At 36.5% G+C, this 20,529-nt stretch overlaps 1 protein-coding gene and 1 non-coding gene across 2 annotated transcripts in view; both read right to left on the bottom strand.

Annotated features, from left to right (window-relative positions):
* LOC127868320 (deubiquitinating protein VCPIP1-like) overlaps positions 1 to 20,529 on the bottom strand; it is a 42,430-nt gene that overhangs the window by 15,195 nt on the left and 6,706 nt on the right. The window contains 13 exon segments of the mRNA XM_052409969.1: positions 867 to 1,016; positions 4,908 to 5,124; positions 8,217 to 8,390; positions 8,563 to 8,688; positions 9,494 to 9,669; positions 10,776 to 10,909; positions 13,652 to 13,795; positions 15,417 to 15,504; positions 16,517 to 16,685; positions 16,687 to 16,727; positions 17,837 to 17,948; positions 18,908 to 19,038; positions 19,353 to 19,481. Of these exon segments, the coding sequence (XP_052265929.1) occupies positions 867 to 1,016; positions 4,908 to 5,124; positions 8,217 to 8,390; positions 8,563 to 8,688; positions 9,494 to 9,669; positions 10,776 to 10,909; positions 13,652 to 13,795; positions 15,417 to 15,504; positions 16,517 to 16,685; positions 16,687 to 16,727; positions 17,837 to 17,948; positions 18,908 to 19,038; positions 19,353 to 19,481 (1,791 nt within the window).
* On the bottom strand, positions 7,265 to 7,354 carry Trnal-uaa (transfer RNA leucine (anticodon UAA)). The gene is given in 2 exon segments: positions 7,265 to 7,300; positions 7,318 to 7,354. It is a non-coding gene; the product is annotated as a tRNA-Leu (tRNA).

The following is a 20,529-nucleotide window of genomic DNA, read 5'->3' as shown; positions in this document are numbered from 1 at the left end:
TGAGTGGAAAAATGCCCCGCCCACTGGCAGCCATGTTTTTCAACCAACCGGCATCATTTTGGAACTCTTCCAAGATATTATTGGGATGAATCTTCTAACCAAGTTTCATGAAGATTGGACAATAAATGTGGCCTCTTGAGTGTTAACAAGATTTTAATATAGCCATATATAGCCATATTAGGAAAAATGCCCCGCCCCTTGGCAGCCATTTTTTTCAAGCAAACATAACCATTTTCGAACTCATCCAAGATATCATTTGAGACCAATCTTCTTACCAAATTTCATGAAGATTGGACAATAAATGTGGCGTCTAGAGAGTTAACAAGGAAAATGTTGACGGCGCACGACGGACGACGGACAAAAGGCAATCACAAAAGCTCAACATGAGCATGTTGTGCTCAGGTGAGCTAAAAACAAAGCTATATCCCATGCCTTGAACATATGACCCTCTAGTGTGACCTTGACCTGTAGGTTTTATGAACATAGGAAAGCGTAGGAGATATCAAATGGACATAAAAATTAGGGGCACGAACATTCAACCTTACATTGTAAATTTGACATTCAATTGGCGTGACTGACATGCATTCAAATGAGTAAAACATTTCAGCCATGTTTAATGAAAATTCTTTAAGGTGTATACGGAACAAAGATCTGTCACTAAATTGATTTACCTCAATTTGGGCCCTGCAGATTTTCTTGATTGCCTGGTAAGTGTCATTAAAATCCTTGACCAGAAATAGGAGATGCAAAGTCAAAACCAAAACAGACAAATGAAAGTCAGTCTTATTACCCTCCTCTGGGTTCATGGTGGGTAATTAAAGATGACTACTATAGAAAAGACATGCATTATTACTAAAATCATGTACCCTGGTTAGCATTTTTCAGGGCCTGTAGGAGTGTCTCTGCATTCTGATTTTGGATGTCTTTCTCGAAGCTTGTCCATGACATGGAGCTGTGGGCTTCCTCCGAAGAGCCCTGGGCACCCACTGTGGTAGCCTCAACATCTAGCTCGATGTCTGGAAAAAGGAGGGCCTCAAATTCAAGGAACTAAATAGACCCCAATATGTAACTTGCTAATTAAGATTTTATTGAGGTTAACAAGACTATTGTCAAGCAATATAAGTCCCCTACCGGCTCCACCATTGTCAGAAATTCCAGATTTTTTATATATATTTGTTGCCATAGCAACCATTTTTTTTTATTCAGGAACAAAATGAAATGGCGTGCATAATGTCCATATTGCCATCTATCCATGTTTCAAGTTTCATGAAAAAATGATTGCAGGATCCAGAAAACCACCATTTTCAGCAGTATTTCTAGTCTATTTGTTGCCATAGCAACCAGAATTTTTGACGTCGGAACAAAATGAAATGACGTGCATAAGTGTCCATATTGCCATCTATCCATATTTCAAGTTACATGAAAAAATATTAAGAACTTTAAAAGTTATCGCAGGACCCAGAAAACCACCATTTTCAGCAGTATGTCTAGTCTATTTGTTGCCATAGCAACCAGAATTTTTCACGTCAGAACGAAATGAAATGACGTGCATTATGTCTATATTGCCAGCTATCCATGTTTCAAGTTTCATGAAAAATTATTAAGAACTTTTAAAGTTATCGCAGGATCCAGAAAAGTGTGATGGACAGACTATAAATACTTCCATAACCCAATCAACTTACTGTATGTCCTTTGACAAAATATTCTAGACACACAGAAATGTTAAGCTATCTCTTAAGGTGTTTAACCTATCACATTACCATTTGACACAGACATACAGGGTTGATTTTGACCTTTAATCTGAAAGTTTGACCTTGAACTTGCCATGTGGTTATCCACTTGAAACCCATCTCTCATAAAGATTATTAGATTACTATTTGAACAAAATTATTTCAAAATGCAAAACGAATTTAAAGGACAATTCCTTAACCCGATTGGCTGCCAGTGAGCCATAAAAAATCTGATCAATACGAAAATAAGTCATGCAACACCGCTTCTTTGAAAAATGAAGTGTGAGAAATGTCATTGAATATATATTAAAAAGCTTGGTCCGAAAAGCAAATTTTTAATCAAAAATAGTTACCAGTTGGCCATTTTATCATGTTACATGACAAAAATTAATGCACTTTGTAACAAAGGTCGTTTCTCGAATCAATCACGTAAGGAAAGATCTATGACCACAAATGAAAAATGGTGCTGCTAAAAAGGAGTCGGAGGAAAGGGGGGGAGGGGGGCAGACCAGTCTTGCCACCTTTTGTGTCAATTTGCTAAATTCAAGAAATGTCTTATTCTAACACATTAAATGAAGGGTCTTAAAGAGAATGCATTCATTTGACATTGAATACTTGAAAACAATATAATAGTAGGCAAAATAATGTTTCACTTTTTGTATTGACCAGTCCAGACAGGTAATGGGTCGGAAGAAAAAGGAGCAAGGAGCAGCACTTTTATGCTCTAGAGATTTCCCTTACTCAAAATAAATAATCTACTGAAACATCTTACAACTGTTCTATGTGAGCAATGCTTTACTTGAGTTATGAAAAAGGTGAATACAAAATCTTCTGTTTAATTATTTGAGTCGTGTTCTGAGAAAACTGGGCATAATGCAGTTCGCACAGGGTAATCAGGGACAACACTACCGCTTTTATGGTATTTTTAGTTTCAAGGAAGTCCCTTCTTACCGAAAATCAAGTTTAGGCAGAAAGTGTCGTCCCTGATTAGCCTGTGCAAACTGCACAGGCTAATCTTGGATGACACTTTACGCACATGCATTAAGCCCTATTTTCCCGAGACGTGACTCATTTTTATTTAATGGCAGCAATTAAGTTAAATATTTTGCTTTCTTTAAAGCAATGATAAAAGGGATTGTAACACCAAAATATTATCCACATAAAAAGTCGTATTTTTGTAGCAAAATGACCAAAATTAACATAATCCATCAAGCAAATGCACTGCAAAATGTATAACAAGACATGCTTAAGAGTAGTTGCTATTTAAAGCCAGGCTTGTAATATTTTCTTGATAAAAAGTTATATAATTTTTGACTTGCTTGGTTAACTGCTTATTTAGACAAGAACACTGCCTTGCGGGTGAAGACCGCTCATCTATTTTTCTTTTTAAAGGTGAAGGGACCTATCTCAATTTCAATAACAAAGGAAGGAGGGGTGGAGTGGAGGGGGGGTGTATAGTGTGGGGGTGTGGTCATTTCTTACATTTTCTTCCAAAAATGCAAAAAATAGAGCAATTTTTATACCCCCACAAAGAAGTTTAGGGGGTTATATAGGAGTGAACTTGTCTGTTGGTCGGTCAGTCTGTCGGTCCGTATTAAGTGTCCACTCTCTAATTCAAGTAGTTTTCATCCGATCTTCACCAAACTTGATCAGAAGTTGTATCTACATGATGTCTAGGCCCAGTTCGAACATGGGCCTTGCCAGGTCAAAAACTAAGTCACGGGGTCACTTAGTGCGTTTTTTAACATTCAGCATGGTGTCCTCTCTTATTCAAGTAGTTTTCATCCAATCCTCACCAAACTTGGTCACAAGTTTTATCTAAACGATCTCTAGAACAAGTTTGAACATGGGCCATTCCAGGCCTAAAACTAGGTCACGGGGTCACTTAGTGCGTTTTTTAACATTCAGCATAATGTCCCCTTGCTAATTCAAGTAGTTTATATCCGATCTTCACCAAACTTGGTCAGAAGTTTTATGGAGATGATCTTAAGGCCAAGTTAGAACATGGGCCTTTCTGGGTCAAAAACTAGGTCAAGGGGTCACTAAGTGTGTTTTAAAAATTGAGCATGGTGTCTGCTGTTTTTTGTGAAGACGACATGCAAAATATTATGTGTAAATGCGGCATGTGAAGGTATTCGTCATGTCTGTGATAAACCTCTAGTTTTTTTTTTTTGGGGGGGGGGGGGATTCTTGGGTGGGATGGTTGGACAGTATTTCAAAAATAAAATAATACAAAAAAATATTTGTGTTTTTTAACCATGTTTAAAAAAAAAATTGGGGGGGGGGGGTTGGGTTGGGGGGTGGGTATAGTGTTAGGGTGTGATGGTCATTTATTAGATTATTAGATGATCTTTAAGGAAAAAAAAACTTTTTTGGGGGGAGGGGGGGGCTTTGTGGATGGTTTGGGTGGAGTCTATCGTGGTATGTCAGGTAAGAGTTGTTTTGTCAAAGTATTAATCAAATCTAATCAAAAATAAAGAAGTTACGGCAATTTTAGCAAAATTTAATAATTTGATCTTGAGAGTCAAGGTCATTCAAACGTCAAAGTAAAATTCAACTTGCCAGGTACAGTACCCTCATGATAGCATGAAAGTATTTAAAGTTTGAAAGCAATAGCCTTGATACTTTAGAAGTAAAGTGGATCTAAACACAAAATTTAACCATATATTCAAAGTTACTAAGTCAAAAAAGGGCCATAATTCCATAAAAATGACAACCAGAGTTATGCAACTTGTCCTTTACTGTCCCCTTATGATAGTTTGCAAGTGTTCCAAGTATGAAAGCAATATCTATGATACTTTAGGGGTAAAGTGGACCAAACACAAAACTTAACCAAATTTTAAATTTTCTAAGAATAAAGGGCCCATAATTCCGTCAAAATGCCAGTCAGAGTTACATAACTTTGCCTGCACAGTCCCCATATGATAGTAAGTGTTGCAAGTATGAAAGCAATAGCTTTGATACTTAAGGAATAAAATGGACCTAAACACAAAACTTAACCAAAATTTTCAATAGTGTACCAAGTTTGAATGCAATAGCATTGATACTTTATGAGAAAAGTGGATCTAAACGCAAAACTTAACCGGACCCGGACGCCTACGCAGACGCCAAGGCGATGACAATAGCTTATAAATAAAATAAAAAATAGATAAGCTAATTACTGATAAAATGACAAACCTTCTCTGGAAGTGGTATGATCAGGTAAGATTTCCAGCGCTATCTTATCTCCATGTTTGATATCAAGCACCTGCTCTTTGCCAGCAGGTGGCGCCTCCAGCAGTTTTGGTGGAAAACCCATTCGCAGCCTCTGCCTATCTTCTGGCACATTCACTGCCTCATATATGAGCCTCTGCAGTGCACTATATGTCACTTCTTCAACAAGGGTCAGCATCACCTGTAGGATTTAGCACAAATATTTACAAGATAAGTATTGATGCAAAGCATCAAAGGGCATCCGGAATTTCAGTGTAAAAGGCACTCAATAAAGTTACATGGAATGATTTTTTTCTACTGTAAATATTTATATATTGGCCGATTATTTTTAAAAATTGAAAATGATACTGGTATAACCATCGTCTATAATTTTGTGTTATAACCCCCAAATAACCATTATTTATGATGTTGTGTTATAACTCCCAAATAACCATTATCTATGATTTTGTGTTTTACCCCCAAATATTTTATAGTTCATTCTATTTACATTGGTTTCCTTTTTTATTACTGGCATCCGTGTGCAGTTTTCATAAATTGAACAGAACTGTGTAGGTTTTAAAAAATCTGCTTCATCTTGTAAGCATAATTTTATATTTTTCTCAACTTCAAGGGGGGATGATTCTGAACTTATTCTTATGTTGCTCATTTACGATAGGGGTTGAGTACTCATTGATATGAAAACACTGTAAAAGTTTGAAAAAAAAATTGAATGAAAACTGTAAATTGCATAAAGAAGCTGCATTTCACAATAATTTGAAATTCAGTAAAAGATCATAATAGATATATTGCTCCGATATTCATCATTTTCAATAGGGTTCGAGTAATACTGATATAAAAACATTTAACAAGTTTGGAAAGATTCAGATGAAAGTTGTGAACTCTTTTAAACAAGTGGAAATTGTTTATTTTGTCAAATTTAATAGAAAAAAATTCTGGACTTATTGTCCTGATGTTTCTCATTTTAAATGAGGTAAAAATACTCATTGATATGAAGACACTGTAAGTTTGGAAAGAATCTGATGAAAAACCGTGACATAATCACCTAACCAAGCAGTGTTTCACTTTTATTTTTAAATTCAAAGAGACATAATTCTGGACTTATGGTCCTATATTGCTCATATAGAGTTTGGTTGGGTCCTCATTGATAAAAAACCTGTGCAAGTTTGGGAACAATGGGATGCAATTTTTTGACTTCGAACAACAATTTCAAAATTTCTCAAATTCTAAGGAAAATAACTATGGACATAATGGTCCGATAATGCTAAAGGGCCCATACCACCTGGATAGTAATACGTGTCGCGCTTCGCGCTCTATATGTGGTTCTTAAAAACATTCAATTTAAGAGACAAATGTCTTCAAACCGGAAGTAGGAACATTTTTACAATAGCAATAGAGTAAAAATCGTAAGTATGAAGGAAAACTAATTCTAGCCTAAACATGTGATATTAGTGGCTGGTCTGTAACATATAAAATTGGTCAGCACTATTAATTATATGACCAGGCTAGGAAAAGCAACATGAATGAATGAAAAATGAAAACAATTATGCTGTTGACAAGGAAATTCAGGAAGCTAGTTTCAATGTAAATTTTGATTAACACTTATATAATGTACTATGCACTGGGTTGTTACAATATTTAAGTGATGTAAGAAATTTTAATTAAAGGGATCTTTTCACGCTTTGGTAAATTGGCAAAATTGAAAAAAGTTGTATCAGATTCGTAAGTTTTCGTTTTAGTTATGATATTTGTGAGGAAACAGTAATACTGAACATTAACCATGCTCTAATATAGCCATTGTATGCATCTTTTGACGATTTTAAAACCTAAAAATTATAAAGCGTTGCAACGCGAAACGATTGAATAATTTGGAGAGTTCTGTTTTTGTCGTAAAATTTTGTGAAACTACGAAGATTGCTTATATAAGGTATAAAATACGTCAAGAATGTGTACTCGGCGGAATAGCTCAGTAGGCTAAAGCGTTTTTACTTCAGGACTCTGGCAGGACTCCAGGGGTCACTGGTTCGAAACCTGCTCCGGGCAATGTTCTTTTCCTTTTTTTAATTTTTTTCTTGATTTTTTACTGGAGCTTTTATGATCCAATGTTTACATTTATCAATATAAAGCATTTAATGAATAATTTTAAAAATGCCAAAATCTGTGAAAAGGCCCCTTTAAGGTTGTCACCACGCAGCATCCATTAATCTTAATAAAACAAGTCCAATTGTAGTAAAATGGATTTTAAATGTCTACATAAAATAAAGCTTTATTATATTTATTAACCTGACTGAAAAAAATTGTCAGCCGCCGAACTGTTCCATTCGTGCCGGAACCCGGGATTGAACCGAGGGCCTTTAGAAGATTGTTGCGTAAACAACTTAAGTCTAACGCTCTCCCAACTGAGCTATTCCGGCTGACATCATTTATGTACTGCTATTTGGTGAAGTTGAGTATAGCGATCGTTATGTGATTATATGTCTTTTAATAAACTAATACATTGTAAGTTTTCATACCACTACGCCTTCCAATAAACTTGCTTGCACGACAGGTCGTCAAATATCGTACTACATTGATTCTCCACTAAATAAGCAAATTAGAAAAACCACAAAATAAATATATTTTGATTATGTTTTGTTTTATACAAAACCAGAAAGTTTCGCGTATTTGCCCAGTCCCTGTGATCTTTCCCCTGTGATCAGTTGTGGATCAGTTATTAATTAAAACATTAAGCTTTGCATTATTGGAAATAAATGTTGTAATAAATGTTATAGGCACAAATGCAGTACTTATTTACACTAATTTACCCAAAAAAAATCACCACTATGCAAGATATTCTTAAAACAAAAATATATACATTGATCCGTAAAATAACTTCTCCTCCCATAAGCAAAAAAAAATGCATTACATACTAGTCGCCGCTTTGCAGAGCGACGCCAATGATACAACTACTTGTTGCAGTTAAATTCCTTTCCAGTAAAAAAAATTAATGGTTTGCAATGGATCTACATATTGATTGCATTTCAAAATATTCATGGTATCTATCTAGAATAAGTTTCAGGTTTTTTTCAGTTTGTGTTTTTACAAGATTGCTTTATGTCTGGATAATGCAAAAGTACCTGTTGTTTGTGATGTTTAATATGTTCATTGTTTTTTTGCTTTGTAAATCAAATAAGTACTGGAATGGACAGTTTATTTAGAACATTTTAGAGAAAAGATGTTTCTACGATAATCTTATCAAAGCAATATGGCACAAACAAAAGTGATTGCTACTGATACCTGTCTACCATCCGAAGTCTGCAATCTGACTTTCTTTTCTTTGTGCACAGACTGGTCACTGGTTGATTGAAAAGCAGACTGGGACCCTGCTTCTGTTTCTGTTTCTAATTTATCCCTTACTATGGTTCCCAGCACTGGTATTCCTCTTGGTGCAGCTACATGTAGAGTTTTTACCTGCAAACCAATACAAAAACATTAATTCAATACTATATTATGCTTAGTACACCAGTTTTTGTCCCAAAAGCAACCATTTTTAACATTGCAATGAAAGCATTAAGATTGGTACACATAATACCTTAAATCAAACAATTTTTTCAACACAAATGACATAAAAATGATTGCTTACCAGTTTGTGAGAGGGATTCTGGGAGGCTCTCTTAACCTGCAGCTTGGGTGCATGCGCCTGTATGTTCTGTCTCACCAGCTTCTCTTTCTCACTCTTGACAAGCTCCTCTTTGTGCAATGTCTTCTTCTGCAAAAAAAAATGCAATGTCTTCTTCTGCAAAAAAAAATATCAAAAAGGTAGTTAGTAATATCATTTTAAAGATCCTCTTATCATAAGATAACGATTATCCTAAAGGTTATTTGGATGGTCAACTAAATGTCCTAATCACATTTATTCTAAATGTATTAGCAGTGTCATTCTAAATTCATTACGTCATCTTTAAGGTTCAGTGAACATGTTCATTTCAACAGCTAATTACACACGGAAAAATACAGTCATTAGTTGCCTGTTTATTGCTGCCTGCTCTCCACTGACCTCTGTCAGGTGTGAATAAGCAGTGCAGTAATAAACATTGATTCTAGTACAAGAGCCTGATGGCATTCAGGGGAGTCTTTTGGGATCATGTAAGACATTACATGATCCCAAAAGACTCCCTTGAATGCCATCAGCACATGGTCTCAATGGATATAAGACAGACTATCCTTAATAATATTTGTTGTGTTCTGGGAAAACTGGGCATAATGCATGTGTGTAAAGTGTCTTCCCAGATTAGGCCTGTGCAGTAGTGCAGTCCGCACAGGCTAATCAGGGACGACACTTTCCGCCTAAATTGGATTTTTGCTAAGAAGAGACTTCATTTTAATACAATGTGTCATAAAAGCGGAAAGTGTCGTCCCTGATTAGCCTGTGTGGACTGCACAGGCTAATCTGGGACGACACTTTACGCACATGCATTATGCCCAGTTTTCTCAGAACATGACTCAAATGTATCCCTTAAAAAAAGTCATGCATATAGGTCATTTGTAAGCTAATGTCAGCAAGCCACACATACTGCTGGCCCAGTTAGGATTATTTTTGAAGCCATCTCAGCGTCAAACCCATCCTCCTGCTCTCCTGTCTCTGGCAAGGTGGCAGACTCTGTGGCATTCTTCTCCTTGTAGGAGGCCGCAGACTGTGCAAGGATCGTGTCCACCACATGCTGCACCAGACGCTCACTGCCAAACACACCTGCCACAGAAAGAAGGGGACATTGTTTGGATTAGACATGATACAAACTAATCAAATTAAAATATGACCATGGATTTAATAATGACACACAGCCGTCAAATCATTGCTTGATTTGAATTACAAAGCTGCAGTTTCTTTTCATGAAAATTTAAAAAACAATGCCTCAATCTCACAGACTAAATAATACTTTGTTAGAAAATAAAACTGACCAATAAGAATTAAGTACATGTACTTTTAATAAAGTAATTTGCTTATTTTTAATTATCATTTATTATGCCCTCCTTCGAAGAAGAGGGGGTATATTGTTTTGCACGTCGGTCAGTCCGTCGGTCGGTCCGTCCACCAGAATGTTTCCGGATTATTACTCAAGAACGCTTAGGCCTAAGATCATGAAACTTCACAGGTACATTGATCATGACAGGCAGATGACCCCTAATGATTTTCAGGTCACTAGGTCAAAGGTCAAGGTCACAGTGACTCGAAATAGTAAAATGGTTTCCGGATGATAACTCAATAATGCTTACGCCTAGGATCATGAAACTTCATAGGTACATTGATCATGTCTGGCAGATGACCCCTATTAATTTTCAGGTCACTAGGTCAAAGGTCAAGGTCACAGTGACTCGAAGCAGTAAAATGGTTTCCTGATGATAACTCAAGAATAATTAGGCCTGGGATCATGAAACTTCATAGGTACATTGATCATGACTGGCAGATGACCCCTATTGATTTTCAGGTCACTAGGTCAAAGGTCAAGGTCACAGTGACAAATAACGTATTCACACAATGGCTGCCACTACAACTGACAGACCATATGGGGGGCATGCATGTTTTACAAACAGCCCTTGTTTGATATGTATAAGAGAAAAGCAAAAAAGCGATTGATGATTGGCCTTGTTGTATCGATACTTATTACTTATTTATTAGAAATGATTATATTCAAATGTTTGTGATGAACATTGCAATTTAAAAATAAATTTTTGAAAATTTATAAAATCAATGTGGTTTCAGATTAACCAGCCTAAACATTCACAGTTTTCAGCCAACATACTAACTTTCATAGGTGAAATTCAAAGAGCAATTGTTTCATTAAATATTATAAGTACCTGGAAAGTGTTTCTGCACAATGTTTTGAGCGACTTCATACACATTGCTGTTAAGAGCTATGTTTGACTCGTCCTGAAACCAGGGAATCTCTTCTGAAACGGTCTTCCCACCCCAGCTCAAGCTCACGGGATAACTGTAATAGCAGGGGTGCCATTTAGAAAATGGGTAACAAATAATGTAAGAACATTAAGCAAGAGGGCCATGATGGCCCTGAATCGCTCACCTGACTAACCAAATACAATCCCAACCCAGTTTTCATCAAGATAAACATTCTGACCAAATTTCATAAAGATTGGATGAAAACTGGGACCTCTATTGTCTAAACAAGGTTTTTCTAATATTTGACCTATTGACCTAGTTTTTGACCCCAGGTGACCCAAATACAATCCCAACCCAGATTTCATCAAGACAAACATTCTGACCAAATTTCATGAAGAATGGATGAAAACTGTGACATCTATTGTCTACACAAGGTTTTTCTATTATTTGACCTAGTGACCTAGTTTTTGTTCCAAGATGACCCAAATACAATCCCAACCCAGATTTCATCAAGATAAACATTCTGACTAAATTTCATAAAGATTGGATGAAAACTGCGACCTCTATTATTTATACAAGTTTTCTTCTATTATCTCAACTAGTGACCTAGTTTTTGACCTAGTGACCTAGTTTTTGACCCCAGATGACCCAAATACAATCCCAAGCCAGATTTCATCAAGATCAACATTCTGACCAAATTTCATTAATCATTGGATGAAAACTGTGACCTCTACTGTCTACACAAAAAAATTGTTGATGATTTTTCAATTATTCGACCTAGTGACCTAGTTTTTGACCCCAGATGACCCAAATACAATCCCAACCCAGATTTTATCAAGATTTACATTTTGACCAAATTTCATAAAGATTGGATGAAAACTGCGACCACTATTGTCTACACAAGGTTTTTCTATTATTTGACCTATTATGTGACCTAGTTTTTGACCTAGTGACCTAGTTTTTGACCCCACATGACCCAAATACAATCCCAACCCAGATTTCATCAAGATAAACATTCTGACCAAATTTCATAAAGATTGGATGAAAACAATGACCTCTACTGTCTACACAAACAAATTGTTGAAGGACGGACGCACGCACACACGCACTCACACACAACGGACGCCGGACATCACACGGTCACATAGGCTCACCATGTCACTTCGTGACAGGTGAGCTAAAAACAAGAATATCAGTGAAACTGATGGATGCTCCCGATTATGCGCTTTGTCAATCTATGTGTTTATAACCAGCTAAAAAAATCTTTTATTAGCCTCTGTGACCTTGACCTTGACCCCAGTGACCTCAAACCTCATCAAAAGGTAGAGGCCCATGCAAGGTACCTACAGGCCAAATATGAAAGAGATTGGTAAAGTATTGAAGTAGCTATGAGAATCTGTTACAAAAGCGTGACGGAAAATATATTAATAGCCTCAGTGACCTTGAGCCCAGTGACCTCAAACCTCATCAAAAGGTAGAGGTCCATGCAAGGTACCTACATGGCAAATAATAAGAGATCTGTAAAGTATTGAAGGCCCTATGAGAAACTGTAAGAAAAGCGTGACGGAAAATCTATTATTAGCCTTGGTGACCTTGAGCCCAGTGACCTCAAACCACATCAAAAGGTAGAGGTCCAATTGGAAGGTACCTACATGCCAAATATGAAAGAGATCTGTAAAGTAACAAAAGCATGACGGAAAATCTATTATCAGCCACGGTGACCTTGACTATGACTCCAGTGACCTCAAACCTCATCAAATGGTAGAGGTCCATGCAAGGTACCTACATGCCAAATATGAAAGAGATCGGTTAAGTATTAAAGACGCTTTGAGAAACTGTAACAAAAGCATGACGCACAAGTCTATTATTAGCCTCGGTGACCCCAGTGATATCAAACCTCATCAAAAGGTAGAGGTCCATGCAAGGTACCTACATGCCAAATATGAAAGAGATCTGTAAATTATTGAAGGTGGTATGAGAAACTGCAACAAAAGTGTGACGGAAACATCTATTATTAACGTCGGTGACCCCAGTGACATCAAACCTCATCAAAAGGTAGAGGTCCGTGCACATGAATCTATTACATGTATCTAGTTTTTCATAATTAGTTTATGATTAATTATCTCATTATAAGAATATTTATATTTTCATTATCATTATTACTGTAACAGTGAATTTTACATGCATGTGTTTCGGGCGCTAATAAGCGTCACTGCCGTTTTAACGTCATGACGTCATTTCCTGTTTATTTGTTTTTTGCGTCATTTTATAATTGTTTTTGTTGAGAAACAAAAGGAAAATGTAGTTAATTTGTTAAAACAAACTTTGAAAAAGCCTATTTAGGCGAAATATATCAGAAAAGAGTGGAATTTGTTCTGTGTAAATTTATATCTATCCCTACTGGATACAAAACTGAGTAGAAAAATCTATTATTAGCCTCGGTGACCTTGACCTTGACCCCAGTGACCTCAAACCTCATCAAAAGGTAGAGGTCCATGCAAGGCACCTACATGCCAAATATGAAAGAGATCGGTAAAGTTTTGAAGGTGCTATGAGAAACTGTAACAAAAGTGTGACGGAAGTAAGGACAAACTGGCAACTATATGCTCCCCGAAAAATTTTCGGGGAGCATAAATATACCTTTCTCGTAAAAATGAAAATGTTTGATTTGTTATAGCAGTAGCTTCTCTATACCATTGACTTTCTTGGCTTGTGATATCTCACTAAGACCCTTTATAAATGCAGTAATATATAAGCTATATGATTATTGCATAACAATCAATCAATTTAGTACATATAAAATGAGTCACAAAATAAGTTGTTTTTCAAAACTTACATTTCAGGCAAATTGTCATACTCCTTGCCATCCCAATAGTGCTTAAATCCACATAAGCATTTGCCTCCAACGCAAGGGGTTGTGGTTCGATCACCATTTTCATACACATTACTGCCATCAGCTCTAACCTGGCGCAAAGTAGTCCTGAAAGTGGCATTAACAACCTTTATCCCATTTCCAGGTGTGCTTTACAATTGTAACATAAACCCTCACTGAAAAACATAGCTTTATTTCAAAATTGCCGCATTAAAATTGCAATATGTCATTGTGTTTATGTATGTGTCCTTATTTGATTTTTATCCTGTAAATTCTGCCATTTTCTGTCGTTTGATTTAAAAAATTTAACTGAAAGTTTTTAGAGGATGATGGGATAAATAGAAAACTAGGTAAGTGTTCAATGCAAATAAGTTCATTTGTGTCTTGTTCTGATAAAACTGCGCATAATGCATATGCGTAAAGTGTCGTCCCAGATTAGCCTGTGCAGTCTGCACAAGCTAATCAGGGACGACACTTTCCACCTTAACTGGATTTTCGTGAAGAAGAGCCTTCCTTTAAACGAAAAACACCATAAAAGTGGAAAGTGTCGTCCCTGATAAGCCTGCGCGGACTGCACAGGCTAATCTGCAATGACACTTTATGCACATGCATTATGCCTAGTTTTCTCAGAACACGACTAATTTGCTTGGCACCAAAACATGAGCCACTGACCAAGGCTCATGATTCAGATTGTGAAAGTCCCGCTAAATACACTTTCTGTATTCAACACGAACCTAGTATTCCCTATTTCCAGAATTAAGCTTACTGATAGTAATGATACCCATGCGGTGGACGAAGACCCACAATTATATTACATACCAAATACTGATATTCTTTCCCATGCTCATATAGAATCAGTTATAATGAGAATAAATAAGATCTTTATTTTAGTGAAAACTATCTGCCTTATTAGAAATACATTTAATTATTTGTATGCTAAAAAACAGGTGGTGCAATTTAAATAATATACTTTTTATAAGCTTGTTTACTCCAGGGTATATATACTAAATTGTGTATAGAAACTATGCAATTAATACTTACAAAATTCTCATTATTTACATATCTCAATGTGTTTTTGTTCGTTTTTTAAGTGGGTAAGTTATTAATATTATCAGAGTGAGATATTCAACATGTTTTTAGAAATATGAAAGACTGTTAAACATATCATTCATAGTAACATTTTAATTCATCCCAAACTAATAATGCACCAAAAGCAAATTTTTATAGTAATTTAAAAGGCTCAATAACAATCAAAATATTGATGCAAGAAGACTGAAGATATATTAAAAGGCATAACAAACAAGCGATGTGTTTGTGAAACACTATGTCCCCATATATTTGACCTTTGACCTTAAAGGATGACCTTGACCTTTCACCACTAAAAATGTGCAGCTTCATGAGATACACATGAACGCCAAATATCAAGTTGCCATCTTCAGTACTGCAAAAGTGTACCTTAAATGAGCCATTTTGACACATATATTTGACCTTTGACCTTGACTTTTCACCACTCAAAGTGTGCAGCTCCATGAGATACACATTCATGCCAAATGTGAAGTTGCTATCTTCAATATTGCAAAACTTATGGCAAATGTTAAAGGTGGAGCAAACAAACACACAAACCAACCAACCAACAGAGAGGGCAAAAACAATATGTCCCCCACTATAGTGGTGGGGGACATAAAAAGTCATACCAAAAACAAGTTTAATGTAGAAGACATGCACCTACCCAGAACAAAATGTACATTGTTTAGGCTTGCTCCTTGCTTTGTCTGGTATCAAGCAATCTTGCTTCTCATCATAGGAGCACACAGCCCCTGTAGATTATCAATTGAGTCGCGTTCTGAGAAAACTTGGCTTACTGCATGTGCGTTAAGTGTCGTCCCAGATTAGCCTGTGCAGTCCACACAGGCTAATCAGGGACAACACTTTCCGCATAAACTGGATTGTTGCTAAGAAGAGACTTTCTTTAAACATGAAAATATTGTAAAAGCGGAAAGTGTTGTCCCTGATTAGCCTGTGCGACCTGCACAGGCTAATCTGGGACGACACTTTAAGTACATGCATTTTGCCCAGTTTTCTCAGAACAAGACACAATTTAAAAACGAACTGTGTAAGAACCAAAATGCATATATTTCATGACACACATATAACATGTACCTCTGCAAAGATACTAAATATAAATACAAGAAGTCCATTGTATTTCAATCATTTGCAGAAAATTAAAATGGTAACATGCAGAAATCAACTTAAACATATAAAATTGTTTTTGTGGACATGCAATCATTTTCTTTTTATTATAAAAAGATTGGTCACATAGGATGTCTCAGCAGATACACATTGTATATCCTCTCTGAATACTTTGTATTAAATTGAGCTGTGCTCTGTGACTGCACAGGTTAATCTGGGATGAAAACTTAACGCCTATGCATTTAACCCCCTTTTCACAGAGCATGGCCTAATTACAAAACAAGAGCACCGCATAGCGGGTGCCAACACTCTGCTGCAGGTGCAGTTTTGAATAAATGAAAGATTGCCAGATTATTTTTTTTAAGAATTCACAGTGACCTTGACCTAGTGACCCAAAAAGTGGTGTTGGGTGTAGAACTCATCAAGGTGCAGCTACATATGAAGTTTCAAAGATGTAGGTGGAAGCACTTTGATTTAAGAGCAAATGTAAAGGTTTTAGCACATCGCCGGACTGTGGACGACGAGCTGGCTATGACAATACCTTGGGTTTTCTCAGAAAACAGCCGAGCTAAAAATAGATAAACAATTGACTTTTTAACTATACCTGGAAATAAATCAAATACATGCAATTAACTATACCTATTGTTGGAAAGGAATACAGTTTAGTCTGGTCGAGCTTATGGTGTATTTTCACCGCCAGATTGTACATGGCCCCTCCCCTCTCAAACTGGTCCCTGTCCAGTATGAACTCCACAAGGGCCTCACAGAGCAGGCATCGGTAGAGGTCCCCACTCTGTACCACCGCCCTGGGTCCTCTCTAGCACTTCATCTGGCCGCCCGCCCACAATACCTGCAGTACGTGGGAGATACGGGTAGGATCAAATAGCTAGAGCATGTGATCCAGTAATTATATAGCGTGTAAAGTCTGTGCATAAAAAGGACCCACATTTGCACAATCAGCAATAATTTCTTGATTGTATAAATAAAGACAATGAATTCTAGGTATTTGCCTAGGATTCAACCAAAATATTAACGATACTTCACTTGTATTAGGTACAATTTATACAAAAACTTGCTGACAGGCTTTTGGGTGGGATTTTTACTTACATCTATATTTATATCGTGCATTTGTTACAAAAGATATAGCAAGCACATTAAGAATGTTACTTGATAAAATCAAATACATTTGATGGGAGATGAAACTAAACAGTAGATACTGGTGTCTGTCTACATTGCCAGTGTTACATACTTTGAATAGTTATATGGGCAAGTACTTGGAACAGACATCAAATGAGTCGTGTTCTGAGAAAACTGGGCATAATGCATGTGCGTAAAGTGTCGTCCCAGATAAGCCTGTGCAGTCCAAAGAGGCTAATCAGGGACGACACTTACCGCCTAAATTGGATTTTTGCTAAGAAGAGACTTCACATAAACACGTAAAAAGTGTCGTCTCTCTGCACAGGCTAATCTTGAACGAAACTTTACGCACATGCATTATGCCCAGTTTTCTCAGAACACAACTCATATGGTATTTGATACTTACCTGAAGACTTGTATATATACTGGTGAACATCTGTATGGTATTTGATACTTACTTGAAGACTTGTATATATACTGGTGAACATCTGTATGGTATTTGATACTTACCTGAAGACTTGTATATATACTGGTGAACATCTGTATGGTATTTGATACTTACCTGAAGACTTGTATATATACTGGTGAACGTCTGTATGGTATTTGATACTTACCTGAAGACTTGTATATATACTGGTGAACGTCTGTATGGTATTTGATACTTACCTGAGGACTTGTATATATACTGGTGAACATCTGTATGGTATTTGATACTTACCTGAAGACTTGTATATATACTGGTGAACGTCTGTATGGTATTTGATACTTACCTGAAGACTTGTATATATACTGGTGAACATCTGTATGGTATTTGATACTTACCTGAAGACTTGTATATATACTGGTGAACGTCTGCTACTAGATCAGGATTCACATCATACTTCTTAGTGTACAGGTCAGCCATTGAACTCACTAGCTGCTTCAAGTATCGCTCCTTCACAGGGTAGAAAATGTAAAAGTCAAAGATTGATAACTCAACCTGTATTCTATAAACAAACACCATTCTTATTACATGTACTAATTTATCAGGAGACAACACTTCATACATGAGCCTGGCTCGGTGAAAAGGGGGTTTAATGCATGCGTGTAAAGTGTAATCCCAGATTAGACTGAGCAGTCCACACAGGATAAATAAATCAGGAACGGCACTTTCCTTTTTCATGTTTTTTTGTACAGAAAGTCTCTTCTGTGTGGACTGCTCATGCTTATATGGGACGACACTTTACACACATGCTTTAAACTCCCTTTTCACTGAGAAACCCTTATATGAATTTTGTGTTATCAAGTGATAACTTTGTATGCTACTTATTCATTTGCATAACTGCATGCAAACAAAAGAAACAAGTTACGACTGTTTCTTTAATGTTTCAGCTGTTTTGTACCTAAACATACAAATACATATTAATAAGTTTTGAATAATAAAACTACATGTAATAATACATCAAAATTTAAGTTATACCAAAAAGGAAACAAATACAAACACAAATGCGCTAATTTTTCTGAGAAATATTTTAGCAATTTACTAAAACTACATATTACTCTGTGCAATCAGATTCATTACTTCTGTTTTAATTGATAGTTAGGGATTAACCCTTTGCATGCTGGGAAATTTGTTGTCTGCTAAAATGTCGTCTGCTGAATTTCTAAAATTAGCATTTTCTACGATTTTTTTTCAAAGAATACTATCAGAACAGCAAACAGTTTGGATCCAGATGAGACGCCACGTTCTGTGGCGTCTCATCTGGATCCAAACTGTTTGCAAAGGCCTTCACAACTCGGTTCCTGCACTGTAAGGGTTAAACAATTATTGTGGTATTGTTTTATTAAAGAAACAACAACAGCAAGGTACATGAAATAAAGGCCCTAATTGATGTGGTAGAAATGTCAGCATACCGTCAGGCATTTATCTCCTCCCACTGTACATCGAAACTGCTGGTCAAAGTCTATGTATTTCTTGATCGTTTCTTTGGGCATACCCCAAGACTTCTGAACCATATAGCTTGGCAGCTTAGCTGGCTCCTTTCCTTTACATTTGAATAACAATTTAAGTATTCTATGATTGTGATAATTCACTTTGCTTTCAAGTGTTGCAATTGTACATGCAAGTGAATGCCCAAAATATCTAGGAATCTTACTTTCATGATCTGTCCTTATTATACAATGTACAACATTTTACAGTTTAGAATGTTAAATTCATAAAGCATGGACCTGCATTAGTTTTTAGAATAAACTTTAACAAAAAGATAAACCACCAGTTGCTAATGGTTGGGAAAGATTAAATTTGGCCCTTTCTATAAGAGGGAAATTTTTATTACTAAATTATTCAACATTTTAGTACCCTTTACAGCAACAATTGGAATATAGTGGTTTCTGCCAAGGCTGCTCCAGGCAATACAAAGTGGCTTGTTCAAACTGCCGTCCTTGCCTCTGCACTGCTCTGGTTCCACAAGTCCAGGGAGAAACACACCTGAAATGCAAGGCACACCTTGATAAAAGAAGGGAAATAATTCTCTTGGGTGCATAAAGTTATAGGTCTGCTTGCATTGACTGAAGATTATTTTTTTACAAGGAGAATTTCACTAAATTTGAACCTTAAACTAGAGTGTTAACATGATTTTACTAAAGCGATATCAGGAAAAATGCCCCGCCCCTTGGAAGCCATGTTTTTCAAGCAAACATAATCATTTTCGAACCCATCCAAGATATCATTGAGACTAATCTTCTGACCACATTTCATGAAGATTGGACCATAAATGTGGCCTCTAGTGTTAACAAGGTTTTACTATAGCCATATAAGGAAAAATGCCCCGCCCCCATTGTAGCCATGCTTTTAAAGCAACCAAAACCATTTTCTAACTCATCCAAGATATCATTGGGACAAAACTTCTGACCAAGTTTTCAGATGATCAGAAAATAAATGTGACCTCTAGAGTGTTAACAAGGTTTTAATATAGCCATATAAGGAAAAATGCCCCACCCCCTGTTGTGGCCATGTGTTTCAACCAACCGCCATCATTTTTTAACTCTTCCAAGATATTATTGGGATGAATCTTCTGACCGAGTTTCATGAAGATCGGACTATAAATGCGGCCTCTAGAGTGTTAACAAGATTTTACTATAGCCATATCAAGAAAAATGCTCTGCCCCTTGGCAGCAATGTTTTTCAAGCAAACGTAACTTTTTTCGAACTCATCTAAGATATCAATAAGACAAATCTTCTGACCATATTTCATGAAGATCGGACAATAAATGTGGCCTCTAGAGTGTAAACAAGGTTTTACTATAGCCATTTAAGGAAAAATGCCCCGCCCCCTGGCGGCCATGTTTTCAACCAACCAGCATCATTTTCAAACTCATCCAAGATATTATTGGGATGAATCTTCTGACCAAGTTTCATGAAGATTTGACAATAAATGTGGCCTCTAGAGTGTTAACAAGATTTTACTTTAGCCATATATAGGCATATAAAGAAAAATGCCCTGTCCCTTGGCAGCCATGTTTTTCAAGCGAAGGTT

The sequence above is a fragment of the Dreissena polymorpha genome, chromosome 2 (assembly GCF_020536995.1).
Source record: "Dreissena polymorpha isolate Duluth1 chromosome 2, UMN_Dpol_1.0, whole genome shotgun sequence".
In the NCBI taxonomy this organism is placed as follows: domain Eukaryota; kingdom Metazoa; phylum Mollusca; class Bivalvia; order Myida; family Dreissenidae; genus Dreissena; species Dreissena polymorpha.
This window is presented reverse-complemented; position numbering and strand designations above follow the sequence as displayed.